We start from the raw sequence: 22,390 nt of genomic DNA on the forward strand, positions 1-22,390 counted from the left end.
TGCCTTCTTATAAGAACAAATGGTCCCTTTTCTGACTGCTTATTTGTCACTTTAATCTCCTTTACTGAAATCTTCACATCCACTGAAGCCGATAATCTACTTTAACATGAACTTCGTTAATATTCAACATTCGGCAATACATTTATCTAATTCAATTAATTTCCACTCGTTCATGATGATCCTGACAATTGGTCTCAATTTGTAACCTAACATTTTCAAATCAACCCAAAATAAATTCGCTCCACTTATTAATCAACTCCCTAAAACTGTTCATCGTTCTCTCCAGTTAAATGCTGATTTGCATTCTCTTAAAATAGGAAAGAAAATATAACAAATCTCAGTGCTTATTAATTACCTACTGTATCTTTACAAATAAAAATCCATCAGAAGTCCCATTTTGAAAAAAAAACAAAAAAACAAACAAACAAACAACCTTCACTGGGCACAAATCATCTTCAAAAAATCAAGACCTGTTTCTCTTTTACCTTTCTTTTCAAAGATTATCGAACATGATATTCACAATTATCTTCGAGAATAAAAGGCACCAGCATTCTCTCTTCCAAACCTTCAAGTACAGTCTCAAATGGTTACATGCACCGAGACTTCCATCCTGAAGGTCAAGTGAACTGAGGATCAGCTACAAATGTAATATTTCTGGACCTATCAGCTGATTTTGATACAGATTACCATAATGTATGACAAGACAATTTGCAGTGCCGTTCCAGTATCTTTGGAGCTGTTTTGAATGGTTCAAACGAGATTTCACAGATCGTACATCAACTGTTAACATTGCTATTCATCTCCCGCACTTTCTCTCTGTCGGATCTGTTCTTGATCCACTTTTATTTCCTCTTATCTGCATCCACTGCATGAAGTTATGCAGAATTTAATATCAGCTCCCATTGCTGTGCTGATACTTAGAACTACCTATCTAGTGAACCTGATGATACAAATTAATTTCTCTTTTATACAATTCCAAATTTATTTTCTCTGAAATTCAAATTTCAATGTCAATGAATTTTCTGCTATGACTGACACACTTGGCACCTCATCCATTTTTAAAAAGCTTCAAACTCAGAAAGTGAAACTTGGGGATCACCACTTGATCTCTGCTTGCACAGTTTCAAATCTGGGTGTCTGCCCTATCTATGTAGAAATTTCCTCTACTCTGCATAATGATAAAATCTATAAACCCGTTTTTTTTTTTTCTATCTGCACAATATTATCAAAATTCACTCATGCTTGAATCAGAGGACTGAAACTTTGCTTCTGCTCTCATAACATCGCACTTGGATAAGTTGGATTACTGCAACTTATGTCAGCAGGTTTACCTGCCCCATCTCACAAGCCCTTACAATTTACTCATAATATGACAGCCAGGCTCGTAGTTCATGCTCGGTTAGGGTGACCAGCTCTCATGCAAAAAAAAAGAAGTGACATTCAGGCGGGGGTCAAGGGGGCCACCATAGGCCCACTTGTTGGTGTTTCCCCCCTCTCTCAACTGTTCCTTTGTCCTGTTGTGTCCTGATCCATTCAGTGTACTACCACTAGCTGTTCCACAATCCTCGACTATGTATACAAAAAAGGGGCAGCACCCATTGTGAGGGTCAGGGGTTGGGTGAGGTCCCCTGAACTAAGGGGTTTTAGTGTTTAAATAGGCTATGAGGTTTTAATTATTTAAATAAGCTATGATGTTATAAATGTTTAAATAAGCTATGAGATTACAAGTATTAAATATGCCCGAGATGGCTTTGAGAGCATGTTAAGGTGACACTGTACATACACATGACACAAAAAGCATCCCAGGAAGGTATGAAGTGGGACGCGGGACAATTCGGTACAAAATGAGACTATCCCCTAAAATACGGGACAGGCTCCCAGCAAACCAACCTTCCAAATTGGAATATGGAATTTAAATATTGCTGACAACCTCTCGACATTTCAAGCTTGGTGACTCCCAGTACTCCCACGTCCACCTCGACTTTTCCAAAGCATTTGGCAATGCACAATCGATAAGTACATATTGTGCAACAAATCAGAAACAACCTTCCAAATTCTAGTTAATATTATGTGTTCTGCCAAGTACATTTCGTTCGTGTTTCAATAAAGATCCTGAGTGCGCAGCGTTGTTTGTAATTACCATCCATTTAAGCAAGATAGTCAGGAATTGTTACAAGCTCCCTTACAAGGAACTTCAGCGCATGAGGAGGCCATTATGCCTGTCAAGCCTGCACAATGGTTGCCAACCTACGGTTGTTTGTCCGTGCTCTGTCCGTGATTCGGCCAAGGTCAGGTTCAAACCACTAACCTCACAGATTGAGTGGATGCTCTAACCCAGGGGTTCTGAACCTTTTTTTCAGGCGGCCTACCCCTTAGTCTCAGTGTGGTGAGGCGTCACGTACCCCCTCTCAATGGTGAAATCACTTTTTTGTACTATACTATGTGTACAAACAGCTTCTCTTTCACTGCATCGAATAAAAAATGTATCTCATGTACCCCCTGATGAGATCCCCCTGTGCAAATTCTCTATGTAAATATCTACTGCATAGCGTCACGCGACAGTGGTGGGAGAGGATATTACAAGTCAGATGATCGACTTGCAATGTTGCACTATACATGTGACATAGTGCAAGTGTTTCACTGACCCTTGCCAGAGGGAGGGTACATTACACTCGCACAAAAACGAGATGTTGCTTGTTTTTATGAATTTTACGAACACAACACAAAGTATGCCTCCACAATATCCATATGAAATCAAATTAAATGCCAAGCCATGTATCAAATAAAATGTTGTCGTGTTGTCATGGCTGTAAGGATGATCTCCGGTCCGGAACATCATTACCTTTGCCTTCAGCTCGACACCATGCCAAACCTGCACAATCTCAGGACCTGCTCGTACCTACGCGAGCCCTCGCCTCTTCCCTTTGCTCAGGTGTGTCGTTTCTTTATCGAGTCGGCATCATAGAGGTTGGATTTATTGATTTATTACTTCTGTTCCTGTTAAAGCTCCCCAATTTGTCCTATACTCGCTGGTTCGTTCCATTATTGTTTGGATTGTCCTCCCCGATCCCGCAAATGGTTTAATCAATAAAAGTTATATCTTAAGCTAGTCTTTGTACTGCATTTTCCCATGCACTTCAAAGCAACGTCGTTTTCATGGAGTACGTATCGGGGGGTGAATACGCTGCCACTGCTAACCATCACAGTGGGGTAGTTAGTTATTTAAAAGATCGTTCGGCTATTCACAGGACAATAGGTCTCGGCACAGAGGCATATCACGTTCGTGAGCCTCTGACACGATGATTGTTGTCAGGAGTGTGTATATACAGGAGCTTGGAATTGGCCGACACTCCGATTAAATTTTTGGTGTCCCACATTTGTGCTTAAATCACATTTGGGACACACTCAATTTAAATAACAATTTTGGCATGCGCATGAGACTGGACAATATGATGGATGTTCAGGTAATGGCAGAAGACAATATGGAAGTTGATTACATGGGTGGGAAAAAAAAAGTCGAACAAATGAGTGGAGGTGAGCAGTGATTCTGGATTTCAGGAGTTTTACAACAAGAGGTTTGAAAGTGGACTCTGTGTTTGCCCAGCAGAAACTGGTGGGGTGGGGCGTAAGTTCAGAATGTGCATGACTAGAAAGGATGTGGTAGAGGACAGAGAGACCACCAACCTGTTTGCAATGGGAAAGTGATAGGTCCCTAGACTTAGACTTGGCTTCATCGCAGGGGATTCCAATGATCATGAAGGCCATGGTTTCCACGGTGTCAAGCTAAGCGAGGTGTGAAGCAGGGTGCCAGCCCAGCCGGGATTTGTTTAACATTATCTATCAAGCTACAGATGAAGGCTTTTTCAGTGGATAGGACTTCAGGGTGTGCCAAGGAAGGACTTTGTATGATGAAGGATGCCCAGTCAGTGACTGGCTTTGGAGGCCAACCTAGAAATTTAGTTTTCCGAAGAGAGATCATGGCTGATAGTAAGACCCAGGAGTTTGAGAGACTGAACTTCCTCATGAGGACTGTTACAAAAGAAAGTAGATAGAAGGGTTTGCCATACGGTCCTTTTCAGAGAGAGACAGTGAGGGTGTTAGATTTGCAAGGATTAAAAGACATATTCCAAGGGAATATTACAACAAACGAACTACAATTGTTGGCAGTCTGGGGATCGGTGATGATCCTGAAAAAAACCCTTGGAACAAAACACTGAGAACAACGAAATTGAACAGCTTGGTCCATGAACTGTGATCCCCTACCGAAGCAAAGGTGGATACTTTGAGTCCTGGGAGGACTTCGTTCCATCTCCTCAAACCCACAAATGGAGATAACAACCAACAAGACACGCACACACACAATGATGCTGTCCTCAAACAAATACTGTCCAGATATGTCTGGAAACGATCTCCGCCCGGGGACAAATTCCACCCGGACACGTCTGGAGATAAACACCGCCTGGATATGTCCAGAGAGAGGGGGGAGAGAGAGAGAGAGAGAGAGAGAGAGAGAGAGAGAGAGATAGAGAGAGAGAGAGAGAGAGAGAGAGAGAGAGAGAGAGAGAGAGAGAGAGAGAGAGAGAGAGAGAGAGAGAGAGAGAGAGACAGAGACAGAGACAGAGACAGAGACAGAGACATAGACAGAGAGATATGTGTGGGAGGGTTGCTGCTCTGTATTTGGCAGGGGCGGAGTGTGGAGGGGACAGAGAGAAAGAGAGAGGTGGGTCGGGGGGAGGGGAGTTAGCAGGGAGAAAATGTTATGCTTTATGAACAAAACACACACACACACACACACACACACACACACACACACACACACACACACACACACACACACACACACACACACACACACACACACACACACACACACACACCTAAAAGGCCTCATTTATCATTCGTACATCATTACGAAAGTCCGTATTTTTAGAATGCTCTTGTTGCTCTTGTTGCTCTTGTTGCTTTTTCATTGTGTGTCAGTCTTTGGGGTGGTGTTGGAGAGGAGGTTTAATATTTTTCGATTAGAAATGCACAATTATTGCAAAATATGATTTTTCTCGATGAATTGTGTCGGCAATTCCAGAAGCACTGATAATGCTGATGGCAGTGCACATGGAAAGACGTAAGGAACATTGGTTGATGATGTAAAAAGCCATATATTTATTACATCCACAAATGTGTACGTCATCAATATGTGGCTTTTGTTGCATCAGCATTCGTCCCTGTTGGCTCGTAGTGATTTTTTTTCCCTTGTGGCGCCTTATTGAAGGGAGCTCCAGATTTATTTACTTATTTATTTTTCTCCTGCTCGGGTTTTGTCTATTTTATTATTATTATTATTATTATTATTTTTTTTTTGATCTTCATTTTCCCTTTTTAGCAAAGTCCACTTTACTCTCTCTATTGAGTGCAACCTGTGGCTGCTGGTTGCATCACTGGTTGGGACGCAGCTTTGCCGCTGATGCAGTGTCCCCCTTACCAGTACACTGGTGCTCATTTTGCCGACCTCGGAAGGATGACAGGCTGAGTCAACCTCCTGGAGTATTTTTTTTTAATTCAGCGGCCAACAGGGCTTGAACTCAGGACCCTCGGATCCCAAGCTGCCACCCTAACCACAAAGCCAACACCAGGCTAGTCCACTTTACTGGAACCAGTATACCGTCTGTGAAGCAACAAAATGATCGTCTGAAGTCCAATTGAACTTTGTCAGTCAGAATTGTGTTGACCAAGCAATCAGGTTACTTTAAAGCCTTCCTGATGCTTCTTCAGATGACACGAGGATGAACCAAATTGGGGGAAATATGAATTCCTCGGCCGACTGTTTACCATGGAAGCTTGATGTACGCACACAGAACAGATGAGCCTTGAGCTGCTGGTGCACTGGAGTGTCACATAAGAACCACAAGTTTATTTATACACCATGGAGATGGACACCAAGGAGATGGACACCAAGGAGGTAGACATCCAGGAGATGGACAGTCAGGAGATGGACACCAAGGAGATGGACACCAAGGAGATGGACACCAAGGAGGTAGACATCCAGGAGATGGACATCCAGGAGATGGACATCCAGGAGATGGACATCCAGGAGATGGACATCCGCTGCGTTACATCACCTTTATGGTGGTCCATATTTGTACGCGTGCATGTGCGGACGGATTAGAAGTTGTGATCGTATTTTCCAAAGCAATTTGTCGATGGAATGGAGTCTGGACGAGTAGCATGCTGTACGTATATAGCACCACTCTACGCTTCGAGCTGTCATTTAGTGTTGAGAATCTCGCTTCGAGTTTAATATGGTGCACGCTAACGATTACACATATCTTGAACATGTAACAGGAAACACCATCAAAGCAAAAGAAGACGTGTCCTGGGCCTGATTGTTGCGATGACAGTTACAAGATGGTCTCTTCCACGAAAACTGAAATTATGGCTTCAACACGTATGGCGGATAGGTGTATGCACGCATCCATCGGGGTGTGCTTCAATCGCTGCGATACCCCCGGTCAGGGGCATCGAGAGCCAGCACGGGGGCCCCGAGGAATAGCACCTTGGGGCCCCCACCCTTTGTTTCTTGCATTTATATTAAAAATTACAATACAGGAGAAGCTTGGGCCCCAAGGCAGCGACCCCCCTGACCACCCTCGACGCCCCTGTGCCCGGCTTAAGGGGCGAGTACAGATCACGTGGCCCAAAGGCCTACTCGTGTTCGGAGGGTAACTGGTATTCTTTGTGACGCACGTGGCCTGCATGGAAGGCCAAGAAAAGAGGTCAAACGGAGCGGAATTCCACTGCGATCGGGTTCCCAGTTAAACAGGTCGTTGTACCTCAATGGATTAACGTTTCTTTCATTCATCATATTATTAACATTCATTAGGTTTTAATTCATTCTCACGTTTCCGTTTTCCTCGTATCCCAGCAACGCTCTCCCCTTCGCTCATGTCCCCCCTTGTCAAACATTCGAGCGATGATGTGAAAACGCGCTCTTTACGGCCATAAAAGGGCGACATTTGGGGAACACACACACACACACACACATATACACACAAACACACACACACACACACGAACACACACGCTGACACACACACACACACACACACTCACACACACACACACACACACGAACACACACGCTCACACACACACACACACACACACACACACACACACACACACACACACACACACACACACACACACACACACACACACACACACACACACACACACACACACACACACACACACACACACACACACACACACACGAACACACACGCTGACACACACACACACACACACACACACACACACACGAACACACACGCTGACACACACACACACACACACACACACACACACACACGAACACACACGCTGACACACACACACACACACACACACACACACACACACACACACACACACACACACACACACACACACACACACACACACACACACACACACACACACACACACACACACACACACACACACACACACACACACACACACACACACACACGAACACACACGCTGACACACACACACACACGAACACACACGCTGACACACACACACGCACACACACGCTGACACACACACACGCTGAAACACACACGCACACACACGCACACACACGCTGACACACACCCACGCACACACACGCTGCCACACACACACGCTGACACACACGCTGACACACACACCCCGACACACACACACGCTGACACACACACACGCTGACACACACACACCCTGACACACACACACACCCTGACACACACACACACCCTGACACACACACACACACACACACACACACACACACACATACACACACACACACACACACTGACACACACACACACACACACACACACACACACACACACGCATATACACACACACACACACACATATACACACGAACACACACACACACACACACACACACACACACACACACACTCGCATACACACTGACACACACGAACACACGGACACACACACACTGACACACACCGGACGTGTAGGCGCGAAGCATGTGCAGCGCCCTTCCAGGCCACGTGTCACGGACAGCACCACGACCCGACGCTCGGAGTCTGGTGAGGACATCGGTGCCCGGGTTTAGGTCTCGCAGAGCGGGAGACTCACTCACCTTCAGAGCGGAGAGTGAAATCGGCTGCTCGGTTCGGAGGGACTGATGGAGGGATCGCTGCCTGCACTTTGGGGGGGGGGGACAACGGGCGGGGTAGAAGGCGGAGAGGAATGAATAATCGGCGGGAAGAGGACGTCGTTGGTCATTCAAATAATAAATAAATAAATAAATATGTATGGAATCGCGAAATGTGACCGGAAGGAGGAAATATTTTACCCCGACACGTTACACGTTACACACACGACGAGCGATTAACGCACGGCCCGGAGGTGTGTCCTCGTGCCTCCGGCGGTTATGGCGGTTGGTCGTGCTGTGTGGAAATCCGCTTACGTGACACAACACAAAACCTCGTCCTCGGTGGATGGTTCTAAATTTGGATCCACGAACAAGTCGCGCTTCCATCGGATGAAGTCGACGTCTGCGCAACACCCGAATCCCATGCAAGAGATTCGTGAACTGAACGATCGTCGGACCGGTGATGCTCGACGACCATCGTGGGGTAAACATTTCCAAATAAAGCATAAACCGAGGGAATTGGAAAGGAGAGGGAACTTCACACACAAAATGAGTGATTCGTCAACATCAAGGGCAATTCGGGGAGGGGGGGGACGACCCTGACCACTTACGGCGCTTGGACAACAGCAGATGAACACGACTGTCGAGAGTTGATGACGCAGAAGGCCATTGGGATCGAAGATTTATAAATTAAAGGGTATAGAATATAGATAGACCGTGTGACGACAAACACGATCAACAGACAGCCGGCTTAAATGCTTGCACAAGATAAAGTGCAGAAAAGTTATCAATGGGATCAGCGTCGTTCACCTGCCGGACACCTCCCGTTGCTAGGCAACGGGACTTTGAAATTTTTGAAAAATCCTAAAAAAAAAAAAAAATAGAAAAGCAAAAATCGGCTTCCAGGTTTTTATGCGCACTCTCATCAACCTCTTTGTCAAAAAAATTTCAGCTCAATCCGTCAAAAACTGTATGACTAGTATGCAATTATTTAGCGACCATCCATGTCGCCAACCGGCTTGTCTGTTTGTTTGTATGTAATGGACAGCTATGGAGGCCAGAGGAGTCAACCGATTTTGATGAAACTTGACAGGTAGGTTCATACCAGGATCCAGTTGTCTGCTTTTGAGCACCGTTGCTATGGACACCTCCCGTTGCTAGGCAATGGGACTTTGAAATTTTTGAAAAATCCTAAAAAAAAAAAAATCGAAAAGCAAAAATCGGCTTCCAGGCTTTTATGCGCACTCTCATCAACCTCTTTGTCAAAAAATTTCAGCTCAATCCGTCAAAAACTGTATGACTAGTATGCAATTATATAGCGACCACCCATGTCGCCTCCCGGCTTGTCTGTTTGTTTGTATGTAATGGACAGCTCTGGAGGCCAGAGGAGTCAACCGATTTTGATGAAACTTGACAGGTAGGTTCATACCAGGATCCAGTTGTCTGCTTTTGAGCACCGTTGCTATGGACACCACCGTTGCCTAGCAACGGGACTTTGAAATTTTTGAAAAAAATCCGAAAAATATTTTTTTATATATATATTTTTTTCGAAAATCAAAAATCGGCTTCCGCACTTTTATGCGCACTATAATCAACCTCTTTGTCAAAAAATTTCAGCCCGATCCGTCAAAAACTGTATGACTAGTATGCAATTATATAGCGACCACCCATGTTGCCTACCGGCTTGTTATTATCACCTTTGAATGCAGAACGTGAGATTGCTCACCTTGTCTGTTTCCTCAATCTGTACATACGTACAAGTGACGAGGATTGTATACATGCAAGAGCTGAACAAGAGCTTATGGAAAAGGTTCACCATGACACTCATGGACACCACGAGTCGTGGGAGGTGAGTGGACACGACCCTTGTACATATTAAAGGAGATTGTCCATCCTTGTTAATATTGTAGAGCTAATGCGTACATGGCTATAAATAAATAAATATATTACATATGAGAGCATCACTTTTTGGCATTTTACATCACAAAACCTTTGGTGTGGTCCAGCAATGCCAGATATGCTTACAGGGACGGTATGTCCCCAAAATAGTTTTCAGGTGTCCAAGGTGTCCCAGAAAACATATCACTTTGTACAAAATTCTGTTTTTGTTCCATTTTATAACAAAAACACATGACGGTGTGGTCCAGCAAGGCCAAATATGGTTACAGTACATCCAGATTTTTAAAACAAATATATTCCAATGTTAAAGCCAACAAGCAACTCCCGGAATAGAAACAAACGTTTATTTAATGATACCATAAAGGAGAAGAGAGAGATTATAAATAGGAAACCAGACAGTCTCTCTCTCTCTCTCTCTCTCTCTCTCTCTCTCTCTCTCTCTCTCTCTCTCTCTCTCTCTCTCTCTCTCTCTCTCTCTCTCTCTCTCTCTCTCTCTCTCTCTCTCTCTCTCTCTCTCTCTCTCTCTCTCTCTCTCTCTCTCTCTCTCTCTCTCTCTCTCTCTCTCTCTCTCTCTCTCTCTCTCTCTCTCTCTCTCTCTCTCTCTCTCTCTCTCTCTCTCTCTCTCTCTCTCTCTCTCTCTCTCTCTCTCTCTCTCTCTCTCTCTCTCTCTCTCTCTCTCTCTCTCTCTCTCTCTCTCTCTCTCTCTCTCTCTCTCTCTCTCTCTCTCTCTCTCTCTCTCTCTCTCTCTCTCTCTCTCTCTCTCTCTCTCTCTCTCTCTCTCTCTCTCTCTCTCTCTCTCTCTCTCTCTCTCTCTCTCTCTCTCTCTCTCTCTCTCTCTCTCTCTCTCTCTCTCTCTCTCTCTCTCTCTCTCTCTCTCTCTCTCTCTCTCTCTCTCTCTCTCTCTCTCTCTCTCTCTCTCTCTCTCTCTCTCTCTCTCTCTCTCTCTCTCTCTCTCTCTCTCTCTCTCTCTCTCTCTCTCTCTCTCTCTCTCTCTCTCTCGTCTCTCTCTCGCCCTCTCTCTCGTCCTCTCTCTCGCCCTCTCTCTCTCGCCCCTGTCTCTGTCTCTCTCGCCCCCTCTGTCTCTCTCTCTCTCTCTCGCTCTCTCTCACCCTCTCTCTCTGTCTCTCTCGCCCTCTCTCTCTCCCCCCTCTCTCTTTCTGTCTCTGTCACACCCTCTCTCTCTCGCCCTGTCCCTGACTCTCTCCCCCCCTCTCTCTCGCCCTCTCTCTCTACCCCTCTCTCTACCCCTCTCTCCCCCTCTCTCTCGCCCTCTCTCTCTCTCGCCCCTCTCTCTCACCCTCTCTCTCTGTCTCTCTCGCCCTCTCTCTCTACCCCTCTCTCTCTCGTCTCTCTCTCTCTCTCTCTCTCTCTCTCTCTCTCTCTCTCTCTCTCTCTCTCTCACCCTGTCCCTGTCTCTCTCCCCCCTCTCTCTCGCCCTCTCTCTCTACCCCTCTCTCTCGCCCTCTCTCTGTCTCTCTCGCCCTGTCTCTCCTTTTTAGTGTCTCTGTCTCTCTCTCTCTCTCCCTCTCGCCCTCTTTCTCTCTCGCCCTGTCTCTGTCTCGCTCTCGCTCTCTCTCTCTCTATGGCCTTCACACGATTTTCATGACCACCACGAAGCAGACTTCAAACTCCAAAGTGCAAGGTTGGAGAAATAAGTTAATGATGTCCTTACATCGACATTCATTTGTTCCTTCCCTGTGTGCATGGAACCACCTCCACACGACTGTCAAATGTCGTTCTTCCCATTCGGTCTCAACATTGTGGCACATCACCACCTCCTATGTAAATCATTGTGGTTAACAGCGTTTCCACTCCTGCCCTCCAGGAGGTAGTGAGTCCTCCGGGAAGGAGTGCCCACCTCTCGGCCCACCCTCGGTGGGCAGTTTCACATGGTGATGTTTCCAGTTCCTTCTTGAGGTCGATGACACTTCTGGAACACACTGTCTCGGTGCCTATTAATAATCCCTCTCTTTTACTTCGTGGTGTAATTAAATACACCTTTGTTTCTATTCCGGGAGTTGCCTGCTGGCTTTATTATAAAGCAAGCCAAAGGCATTGAGAACCTTATCTTGGAGAGCAAGCAGCGATGATTAAACATCATAAAAGTCATCAAATGTTCCATTCACGACTTATTTTTGATGGTGATGTAAGTAGCACAAACACGGATTTCAACCTGAGATCCTAGCATCAGAAGCTACTGTATGTAGTCAGTCAGATGGGAGTGATACAGGTGCACAGCGTGTCCCAAAATAAGACCTCGTTACAAGGTTGATTATGCCTCGTGTTGGCTTAATGGTCAGGGTGGCTGGGCTTGGGATCCTGAGTTCAAATCCCACTCGGATGTTGAATTAATACCAGGTGGGGTTGACTCTATCATCCTTCCAAGGTCGGCAAAATGAGTGCCAGTATGCTGGTATCCTGTGTCAGAGTGGTGGACCCGTCCAGGATTGTGTCTAACAGCCAAGAAGACTGCTTAGGCAGCACCAATGCTCTACACAGAGTATGGTCCCAATGGGTGGATGGATGGACAAGGTTGATTGGGATGGGATTGGAAAAATTTTTTTTTTTTGAAAATTACACATCGACACTCAAGAAAGAACAGCAGGAAAAAAAAAATGTTTTTAGAACGTAGAATATTAATTTATGAAGGACACTTGTGCATCACTCATCATTTGATGTCCTCGTATGTATTTTTGGGGATTTTACATGAACGTTTGTCAGCGCCCACTGGTGCCGAAGGCACGACATGGCAGCCAAAATGAAATGATGCAAACACACTGATCCAGGTATTGTGTGAGCAGTCGTGTTGCAGCTTCAGGTGATCTATCCGGTGTGGGCCAATCTTGTAATTTATCATGCTCGGTACTCTCTCCACCTCCTTGATGCCGTAGGATATGCCAGGAGAACCTGTTAGATAACGTTCCATTCCTGTGTCAGTTCTGTAGATGTATCCACTCTTCCATTTCCACAATAAGTTCTGCGTCGGCCTCACATTGAGAATTTCTCAATCAAGAAAAAGAGAAAAAAAACAGAGCAACTTTCTTTTTGCATCTTGAAGTTTGTTGTTGCATTCAAACCATTATGATATTGCTGGAAAGTAAGTTAAAAAGATAAGATCGTTACCCTCGCACCCTTCCAGGAATCTCTTGTGGATGTCTGTGTGTTCTGGCATGAATTTCACAAAAACAAATGTTTCAAGCAGACTTAACAAATTCTAAACAACTCACGTTCAAAGGAGTCCTCACCGATTTCAGAGATTTCACAAAGCAAGCAGCTGCAGGCATATTAATCAGGTGTCCGCAGCTGCTTCTTGGGGATAAGTTCGGGTTCGGCAAACACTTTTAAAGAGAGAAAAGTTGAACATCAATGACAGCAACAATCCGGCTGGATATTAATCAGCATGAATTGTACTCTTACTGATAAAAACATCAAAAGCTCTCCAGAAGGATCTACTATCAAACGATCCACCCCCACTTCTTCACACAGCTACTGGAAGAGGTGCAGTCCCTGAAACTCCTTGGCCACATTCTCTGCCATAACCTTTCATGGGAAAATCATATCACCAAACTGGCAACAAAGGCCAGTCGCCATCTGGGTATTCTCCGTCGAGCGTAGGCATTCCTGAGCACCTGGCACTGAGGTCGTCACACCTGGCATTCATACGGAGCTCCACGGACTATGGCACATCGTTCTGGGCTGATGTTACTGCTTCTCACATTGTTCCTCTTGAAGCAGTCAAATACACGTTGGACTCTCAATACAGGAAGCAGATTCCCAAGGACAGCAGCTGCACGTTGGCAGGGTCTCTCTTTTATGCAAGCTTACATCTGGCCTTGCTCCTCCGACACTCCAAGCGACTCGAGGTCACACATGTTCAAGAAACCCTCACCTGCTCACTCTGGTTTCCCACCTGCCAGGATTGAAGGAAATAGAAACGAAGCCAAATTTCAAAAAATTCCTTCCCTAACCTGCAAAGGCCAATGGATCAGCTGTACAGCCACACACCCAGGTGATGCTGTGAAGCAGCAACCACATTCCACATTTCGAAGCAGAATCACACAGCTATGCTATGCAACTCAATTATGCTATGATTTTGAATGGGCTCCTCCTGGTTGTAGATGTATAATATGTGTGCAGTGCAGGAAAGCTTTTTCAAAGTTGTTTTCCGGTTTGCAAACCTACAATATGCCTGGTGTTGGCTTAATGGTTAGGGTGGTGGGCTTGGGATCCTGGGATCGTGAGTGCCAGCTTGCTGGTATCCTGTGTCGGAGTGGCGACCCATCCAGGATTGCACCCAATAGCCAAGGAGATGGCTTAGGCAGCACCAATGCTCTGCACAGAGTACGGGTCGGGACGGACACCTACAATAAAGATGCACTTGGTTTGGATAGAACCCCCCTCCCCCCCCCAAAAAAAGGTTTTCTTGCTCAAGGGTTTCAGAAGCTATTTTCACCTCATTCTACCACGTCCAAGAAATTCAGTTTGCACAAAACAATGAGAAAGAGGACAAGGACATGCGCACACACACACACACACACTTTCCGTGCATAGTGATAAAATACGAGTTTAAAACCCAGTCAAGGAATGTTTAATTGAAGAATAGGCATGACAGGGGGAGGGGGTAGGTGCAGATTCAAGTTACAATTGCAAACTGTGAAGATCAAGCAGGTTTCTGAAAAACAAGAAAACGACAAACCAAACCAAACATTTAAGCTTCACTTTTCTTGATTACCGATAAAAGCAACAGCATCTCAATTAAACAAAACGATGTAACAAGAAAAAGAGAAATTAGATTGCAGACGTGTTTGTGTGGTGTTTGTTTACCGGTGTGTTACGTAATTAATAAAAGACATAACCTGAATGAACTGCCACTTTATAACTGCTGACGGTGATGACCGGGTACCAAGATGCCCCGCTTTGATCAGACACTTGACCCTGACCCATGACGTTTGTTATTATTCAATTGAATTGAGAACGGGATTAAAATAAATTCAAATCTAATGAAGACCAAATAGGAACTGTCCTGCATTGGAGTAATCAGAAGGAACCCGAACAAGCAAAAAGCAAAGATGAAGTCATCAGGAGGAACCTGGATAGGATTCACATTTCAGCTGCTACTCCACTACTTCAAACCCAAGTGAGCCTGTATACCTGTATTGATCGTTGATCATACCTGTAAAGTTTCACCTCGATCTGTTCAGCCATTTCCGAGAATAAGATTTTTGAAGGTTTAAAAAAAAACAAAAAAAAAAACAATATGGCTGCCGAGCCACATGACCGATGACGTCATCAATATATTTTTTTCTGGGGACCAATTTATCCCTCGATGACCCTCAAAATTTTTCAGAGATACAGAGGTCCAAAGTTTTTCCTTTTTTCCAACATGGCTGCCATGCCACGTGACCTATGATGTCATAATTACAATTAAAACATTCTACATAAGTAGTCGCTCCGATGGTCAAAATTTTGTCTCAATCCGACAAGTGGTTGGAGAGAAGCATAGGACCACCTTGTCTTGACGCTCAACTGGATCAGGGCAAGTCACTCAAACCCCCCGCAGACCTCCTTGGACCCTGAATTTTTTGACACCGTGAACAAACTTGGGTACATCACGGGTGATGAATGTTGTGGTCAAGTTTCATTGAAATTGTGTGCAGTTCAGAGAAGAGAGCAAATACATATTTTGGGGGGTCAAAAACCCTCCCATAGACCCCTCAATGAGCATAGATGTTAATGCAGTCGATAAACATTGGTACCTAAAAACCTGCTCCCCTGTTCTTGCTCACCCTCTCTCTGTTCTATTCACCTTCTCATTTGCTCAAGGTCATCTGCCATCTGCTTTGAAATCAGCAAACATTACCGCCCTGCATAAAAAGGTGCAAAAACAGATCCCTACAATTACAGACCAATCAGCCTTCTCCCAATCATCAGCAAGGTTATGGAATCCATAATCACTTCAGACATTAAATCCTTCGCTTTCTTCATGACTTGATTTCCAATCATCAATTTGGATTCAGACCAGGTCACTCTACCCTGAATATGCTGCTTCTGCTCTCCCAACAATGGATGGAGATCCTCAATGCCAGACATGAGATCAGAGCCATATCTCTAGACGTATCGTGTGCTTTCGTTACGGTCTGGCACCCTGCCCTGTTCACCAAAGTCTCTTCCCATGGTATTCAAGGCCATCTCCACTCATGGCTCGCAGACTTCCTCTCCTGTCGCAGTCAACGTGTGGCCCTAAATGGAGTTCTCTCATCCCCTCTTCCTGTCCAGGCTGGAGTTCCTCACGGCAGCGTTCTAGGCTCTGTGCTTTTTCTGGTTTTCATCAATGATCTCTCAGATTCCCTGGAAAAATCCTCTATCTCTTTGCTGATGACTCCACCCTCTGCTGTACCATCTCTCATCCCTCTGATCGGCATCCCCTTGAAGAAGTCTTTTCATTCAAACTTTTGGGCCTCAATATCTGCCAGGATCTTTCCTGGGAAAGCCACACCTCCAAGATGGCCTCCAAAGCCAGTCGCCGACTGGGCTTCCTCCGTCGTGCAAAGTCCTTCCTTGGCACACCTGAGCGTCTAAGCATTTATAAAGCTTTCATTTGCAATCTGATGGAGTTCTGCTCCCCCCCCCTCTGGGGTGGTGCCCCTGCCTCATACCTCGCTCAACTTCATGCTGTCGATGAAGCCAAGTGTGTGGGTCTCTCGCTCTCACCGGAGGCAGGTCGGTGGTCTTTCTGTCTTCTGCAGTCTCCTCTCCAGCCTTGCTCCCCCTGCTCTGTGATCTGTTCCCCTTATATTTACTCAGGGTGCTCAAGGTCCACCAAAAAAACCCCCTTCTGATGAAACTGCCAAAATCAAGAATCACTGCTCACCTGCACTCTTTCATTCCCCTTTTTTCCCCACCTGTGGAACAAACTCCCACATTCTCTTCAATCCCACTCCTCCCTCGAGGTCTTCAAAACAGCTGTTCACCACCATCTCATATCTCCCTCCATCCAAAATCTTGATCTTTACTACTCCGGTTAATCCACCCCAAACCAACCTCCTTCAAATTCCCTGTTTTCCTTCCTGAAGGTCCCTGTAGTATCATCTTGTTTACTCCATGTACCCCACCCCATCCCTCTCCCTTCCACAGATCTCCTATTGTCTTTGTTCCTCACTATTTTGTGCTTACCTCTCCCACCCCTCTTGTCTTCGGCCTCGTTTTATGTTTCTGTGTATTAGCTCTCACACGAGGCTCGAATTGATATTCAAAAATAATAATAAAATAAAAAGTAGGGTGATGGACTGCAAGTGCCATCTTACTTTATAAGAACTTGTGGGTACAAAACAGGAACTCGATGCAGATCTTCCGTATTCTCATTGAAACCTGTACCATACTCTCTTTAGGAGAGAGCATCAGTGCTGCCATCGTAGTTTATTGGGGTGGGTTATACGGGGTGGTTTGATGTTGCCTTCCCAGCATTGTATGTCCATGCTCTATCCTTTTAAATGCTGAGCATCAAGCAAGGAAGCAGCACACATCATTTATAAAGTCTTTGGTATGACTCAGACGGGGTTTGAACCACCGACCTCCCAGACTCCGAGTGGACGCTCGAACCATCACACCACCAAGTCTGGTATACTCTCATTCCCTTCTGGTTAGTTTGGCAAAAATGTCACATTTCCTTACAAACCAAGCCATCTTCCACAGTATGATGAAATAACAATATAATGTGTGCACAGAGAGGCCATATTGCTTGCCATATGTTTTACTTTTATATTTTTGGAAAGTATATTTTTGTTCAGGCTGCTTTATCCAACGACATTTGGAGAATATCTAGTTAATGTCTCAGTCGTTGGGCAGAAAGTGATGTATGTCATGCTTCATACCATTGACGATGTTTGAGACATGTAGCCATGTTTGAATTTCTGGTTGGAAGCAAGAAGTTTTGCTTTTGGGAAGTAAGGAAAAGCGTTGATCCATCCATCCACTGGGACCATACTCTGTGCAGAGCGTTGGTGCTGCCGAAGCAGTCTCCTTGGCTATTGGGTACAATCCTGAACGGGTCGCCACTCCGACACAGGATACCAGCATGCTAGCACTCATTTTGCCGACCTCGGAAGGATGACAGGCAGAGTCAACCCCACCTGGTATTAATTCAACAGCCGAGTGGGATTTGAACTCAGGATACTCGGATCCTAAGCCCACCACCCTAACCATTAAGCCAACACCAGGCATAAAAGCGTTGATGGATCATCTATATATTAATTCGCAAATACTTGAAGGTGCGTTCGGACAATTTTTTTTTTTAAACAATAGAAAGAAGGCGTGAAGATGGGATAAAAGGGAACTGGAGATATGGTTGAGAAGAGGGAAAAATTTGGCATTTACAAATTTAGGAGTGAATCAAAAAGAGTGAAGAAAAAATTATATAAAATACAAGGGAAGGAAGGGAAGTGAAAAACACCACTTTTGTGTCGATCAAGTCGATCATGTGTGGCCTCCAAGTCTAATTCTGGCATTCAGAGGCTGTAGGTTCTGGTGGAGTCCAGGATCTGCTGTCGCCCGAAAGAGAAAGGAGGAAGGGAGAAACCTGGATAGTGAAAAACATTGGAGGGGAAGGGGTGGGGTGGTTAACAAAGGTGAAAACGCACCAGGTTATTGTCAATGCAAATAGATAGATTTACATTGAAAAGTATGAATGAATGACATAATGTAGTTGACAATGAGGAAGGTAGCATTGGTAGCATACCTTCAGTTATGCACACAGCACTACCCACAAGACCTTCCTCATTGTCTGCATACCTGCAGAATCCTTACTGCACATGGTTGACCTCTGAATGTTGACAGCATCGTGAGGGCACTCCACACTCGTACGAGTCCACTGGCACAAAAAAAAAAGAATGTTTAAGGATGTTTAACTGTAGGTAGGAACATTCAAAGAAGGTCAAAAGTAAATTACTATTGTTGAAATCTTTCAGCAAACGTATGAAGCAAAAAATTTTTTTGGAAAATTCAATGAGGGTTCTTGGATGCATTTAAACCTCAAAAACATTTGCAGTTTTAGACCGGAATCAAATCTTGAGGCAAATTCGTTCTCCCCAAAGTTATTGGCTGTAATTGTGCAGTATATCAATGATAAATATCACTGGAAATATTGGTTGGTCATGAACACATATTAACCCTTTGAACCCTGAGCTCCTTGGACTTCCGGTTCCCCCACCCTGGGCTTCCTGGAGAAAAATCCGGCCTCTCAGGTATATGGAGGTTTGAATCGTGGCTGGTGAAACAGCCACTAGGGTTCAAAGGGTTAAGAAAAACAATATGAAAGCAGGAGCCATCAATAAGAACACAAAATAGCCTTTTTTAACAAACATATTTTTATATGCAACATCTAGCTGCGTGAGAGAACCAAGTGACAGAGAGCACAAAAAAATCAATGTATTGTTATGTTTGTGGGGGTAGATGGAGGAATTTCATAGAAAACATAGGATTGTATAGAGTAGCTTGGTCCGTGGATGTGTATGAGACATCTCGATGTGAATTAAGGAGGGAAGCTTTGAGCTTAAGTGTTACGCGTCACTCCATGGGGGGGGGGGGTGCTATGTTGATTGAATGACAGGAAGGATGACAGGCTGAGTCAACCCCCTGGTGTATTAATTCAGCGGCCGACGGGGCTTGAACTCAGGACCCTCAGATCCCAAGCCGCCACCCTAACCACCGAGCCAACAACAGGCTAGCATTTTGGCTAAATATTAATGAATAGCATGCCAATGGAAGCAGTACCTTCACTTTAGAAGTCCATATTCTCCGACGATTATCATCTTTCGGGAATACATGAAGGCTTACACCGTCTTTGCTTGTATTGCTGCATCCTGCGAAGATACATCTTGCAGGCATTCTCGAAAGTACGGCGAAAACTATTTAAAACTTTCGTGAAACAATCACCGGAATTAAGACGATCACAGAGATTGCACTAACATGTGCAAAATGCATTTGTAGGTACTGTATAAGGTGCGCGACGTCTCGACTCGAGTCAATCCACTCTGTGCGAGTTACTGTATGTGACGTCACACAGAGATTCGCTGAAGTCCATTTTTTTAGGGGCGGGGCATAGCAAGTTGTGAATAGCTCCAGAAATGATCGAAATATTGCTCTAATTATCCCATTTTTGATTAAAAAAAAACATGGGTGATTTATTCACGAGGAAGGTCAAGTTAATATATAAATAACAAGTTTATTTTGCATGTCAGGGGACCTTTAAATAAATATGGGGGGGGGTTAAAGAAAAGAAATGAAATATCAACAATGGTGATAATTCAAAGTGTAATAATAAAAACGGAACGTGAGGTAAAACTAAATCTAATTTTGAGGCGCCTCCACACAGATAAGGAGACGGATAAAGAAAAGAAAAATCCCTCCTTTATCCCGGCACTTAGCTGTGTGCCCAGAGGTGAGTTTCGGAAGCTTGAAGGTTACCAGACCACTTTGTCACTGCGCGGGAAAATGCGTCTAAAATGGCGCCAAGCCGCTCTCTGGGCGGGAAAACGTACAGGAGGCAATTCGGGTGGTGATACTCAACACCAGGGCTCAGAAACCACCATGCAGCTTCTTGCATTGATCGCACTTGCCGAAGTCGCTGCTCTGCAAAATGGCGCCGGCTCTTCCCCGATGGCACAACATGAGGCTTCAAGACTGGTCTCAAATGAACCAGCCAGCAGTCAATGGCCAGCGTCTTGCTCCACCACACGAGCCAATTCGCCTCAGCACGAACACGAGAATCGTGCAGTCTTCCTCACTGTGTCGAGGGATAGCCAACCGTAACGTCCTTCTCTTCCACCGCCACCTCTTGCCTCTTTCGCTTCTGTCCCGTTCCGAACCTACAATCACACCAAGCAAGACTCTCCAACCGCGATCCTCACTCCTTCCTCTTCTCTCTGGTCATGTTCCGACCACCAATTCTATCCGGTACTTGGTCCGCTCACCACAAAACAGCGCAGCATTTTTCTCTCCTCATACAAGGGGAGGCTTCCCCGTTCTCTTCCAAACGTGCTCTTCCTCCTCTTACTAACGTCACGCCACTCAATCATCCACCCCAGGGGCGTACCTTTGATAGTTGTCATTTTTGGAGGTGGGCTTTCGCCTACTTGGACATGTCCGGCTCGATTGTTTGCTGTTTTAAGGACGTGACTCCTTTTTATCGCCGGTCTTGAAATGCGAAAACATAGGAAGATGTCTCAGGGTGTAATCACATACCGGGAGAACTTATCCTTAAACCCTACCTCATTAGCATAGCACCACCCCTCGTGTGGTGACATGCAACACTTAAGCTCACAGTTTCCCTACTTAGTTTACATCGAGATTTCTCCTACATGTCCATGGACCAAGCTAATCTATACAATCCTGCCTCTACAATGAAGTTCCTCCATCTACCCCACAAACATAATAATATTTTGCCTTCTTTTTCGACAAATTGAACCTCTGCCACCCAATGTTGCACCACAATTTCACGGTGGGAGGTATAAGTGGCTCACAGCTTTGGCTCTGAGTGAAACCAAGAGTGCAACATAATTAACCTTTATAAAGTCCATGAAATAATTTAAATTGACAGATTAACTTAAACTTTTCCTGGGTACTTTTGCTCACATTTCCTGTCACTGGGAACGGATACTTTTGCTAATTTCTAATAACGTGAAATTTGTTGTTGTGGGTACTTTTTCCTTTGTTACAATTTCGGAGGCTGTGTTTTATCACCTTTGTTAGTTGATGGCTGTATTTGTCAAGGTGTTCTTTTTTTTTCTTCGAGATGTTTGAATCTGTTGTTGAGCTCAATTTGGAACTCGTTTATTACCTGGTGAATCAACTTGGAACTCGTGTTCCAATTTGGAGCCTCGTGTCTGAAGGCCATTTGTCAGAACGTGACATGTCAGGTTGAGGGGCTTTTGGCATACTCACTAGGCTTGCCAATGTAGGTTGATGAGGAACTCTTTGTCATACCCAGCAAGGTGACCATGCTGGTCTGGGTAAAGTGACAATAATGCTTTTATGGCATTACCTGCAGCACACACGGAGAATGCCTGTACGTGAAGGTGAATCAAAGTGGATGAGGTCACAAAGCAAGGCGGCTCCTGTGTCCCCATGAAGCTCTTTCAGTGCTTTAGTCACCAAGCAATGCATTTCCACTGCATTCAGAACTCTCGTATCCTGCAACTCTCTGTACCACAAAAAGAACAACATTCAGATTGTTCCTGTACACCAATAAATAAGATGGCAGTTATAATGCATGGGTTGCCCAAAATCAATCTGGTCATCATCAGTCACAATCAA

At 45.0% G+C, this 22,390-nt stretch overlaps 2 protein-coding genes across 8 annotated transcripts in view; both read right to left on the reverse strand.

The window, feature by feature from the left end:
- LOC147018592 (sodium-coupled neutral amino acid transporter 3-like) overlaps positions 1-8,464 on the reverse strand; it is a 104,920-nt gene extending 96,456 nt beyond the window's left edge. The window contains exons 1-2 of one of the 3 annotated variants that reach the window (XM_085898387.1): positions 8,384-8,464; positions 8,168-8,233 (exon numbers count right to left, since the gene is read on the reverse strand). The gene's annotated coding sequence lies outside the window, so the exon portion shown is untranslated. Of the gene's footprint in view, positions 1-8,031; positions 8,304-8,383 lie in introns of those variants that run through there. The other 2 variants (XM_085898388.1, XM_085898390.1) reach the window with 2 other exon arrangements.
- A 3,056-nt stretch (positions 8,465-11,520) lies between these two features.
- RPP14 (ribonuclease P/MRP subunit p14) overlaps positions 11,521-22,390 on the reverse strand; it is a 34,951-nt gene continuing 24,081 nt past the window's right edge. For 2 of the 5 annotated variants that reach the window (XM_085898394.1, XM_085898397.1), the window contains 3 exons: positions 22,119-22,277; positions 18,869-18,947; positions 14,647-18,656 (listed from right to left, as the gene is read on the reverse strand). In XM_085898394.1, the coding sequence (XP_085754520.1) occupies positions 18,573-18,656; positions 18,869-18,947; positions 22,119-22,277 (322 nt within the window). In that variant the 3' untranslated portion in view covers positions 14,647-18,572. Of the gene's footprint in view, positions 13,992-14,646; positions 18,657-18,815; positions 18,948-22,118; positions 22,278-22,390 lie in introns of those variants that run through there. The other 3 variants (XM_085898396.1, XM_085898395.1, XM_085898398.1) reach the window with 3 other exon arrangements.

Source organism: Eptatretus burgeri, chromosome 10 (genome assembly GCF_056783735.1).
Source record: "Eptatretus burgeri isolate ZD-2024b chromosome 10, Ebu_testis_v1, whole genome shotgun sequence".
Classification (NCBI taxonomy): Eukaryota; Metazoa; Chordata; class Myxini; order Myxiniformes; family Myxinidae; genus Eptatretus; species Eptatretus burgeri.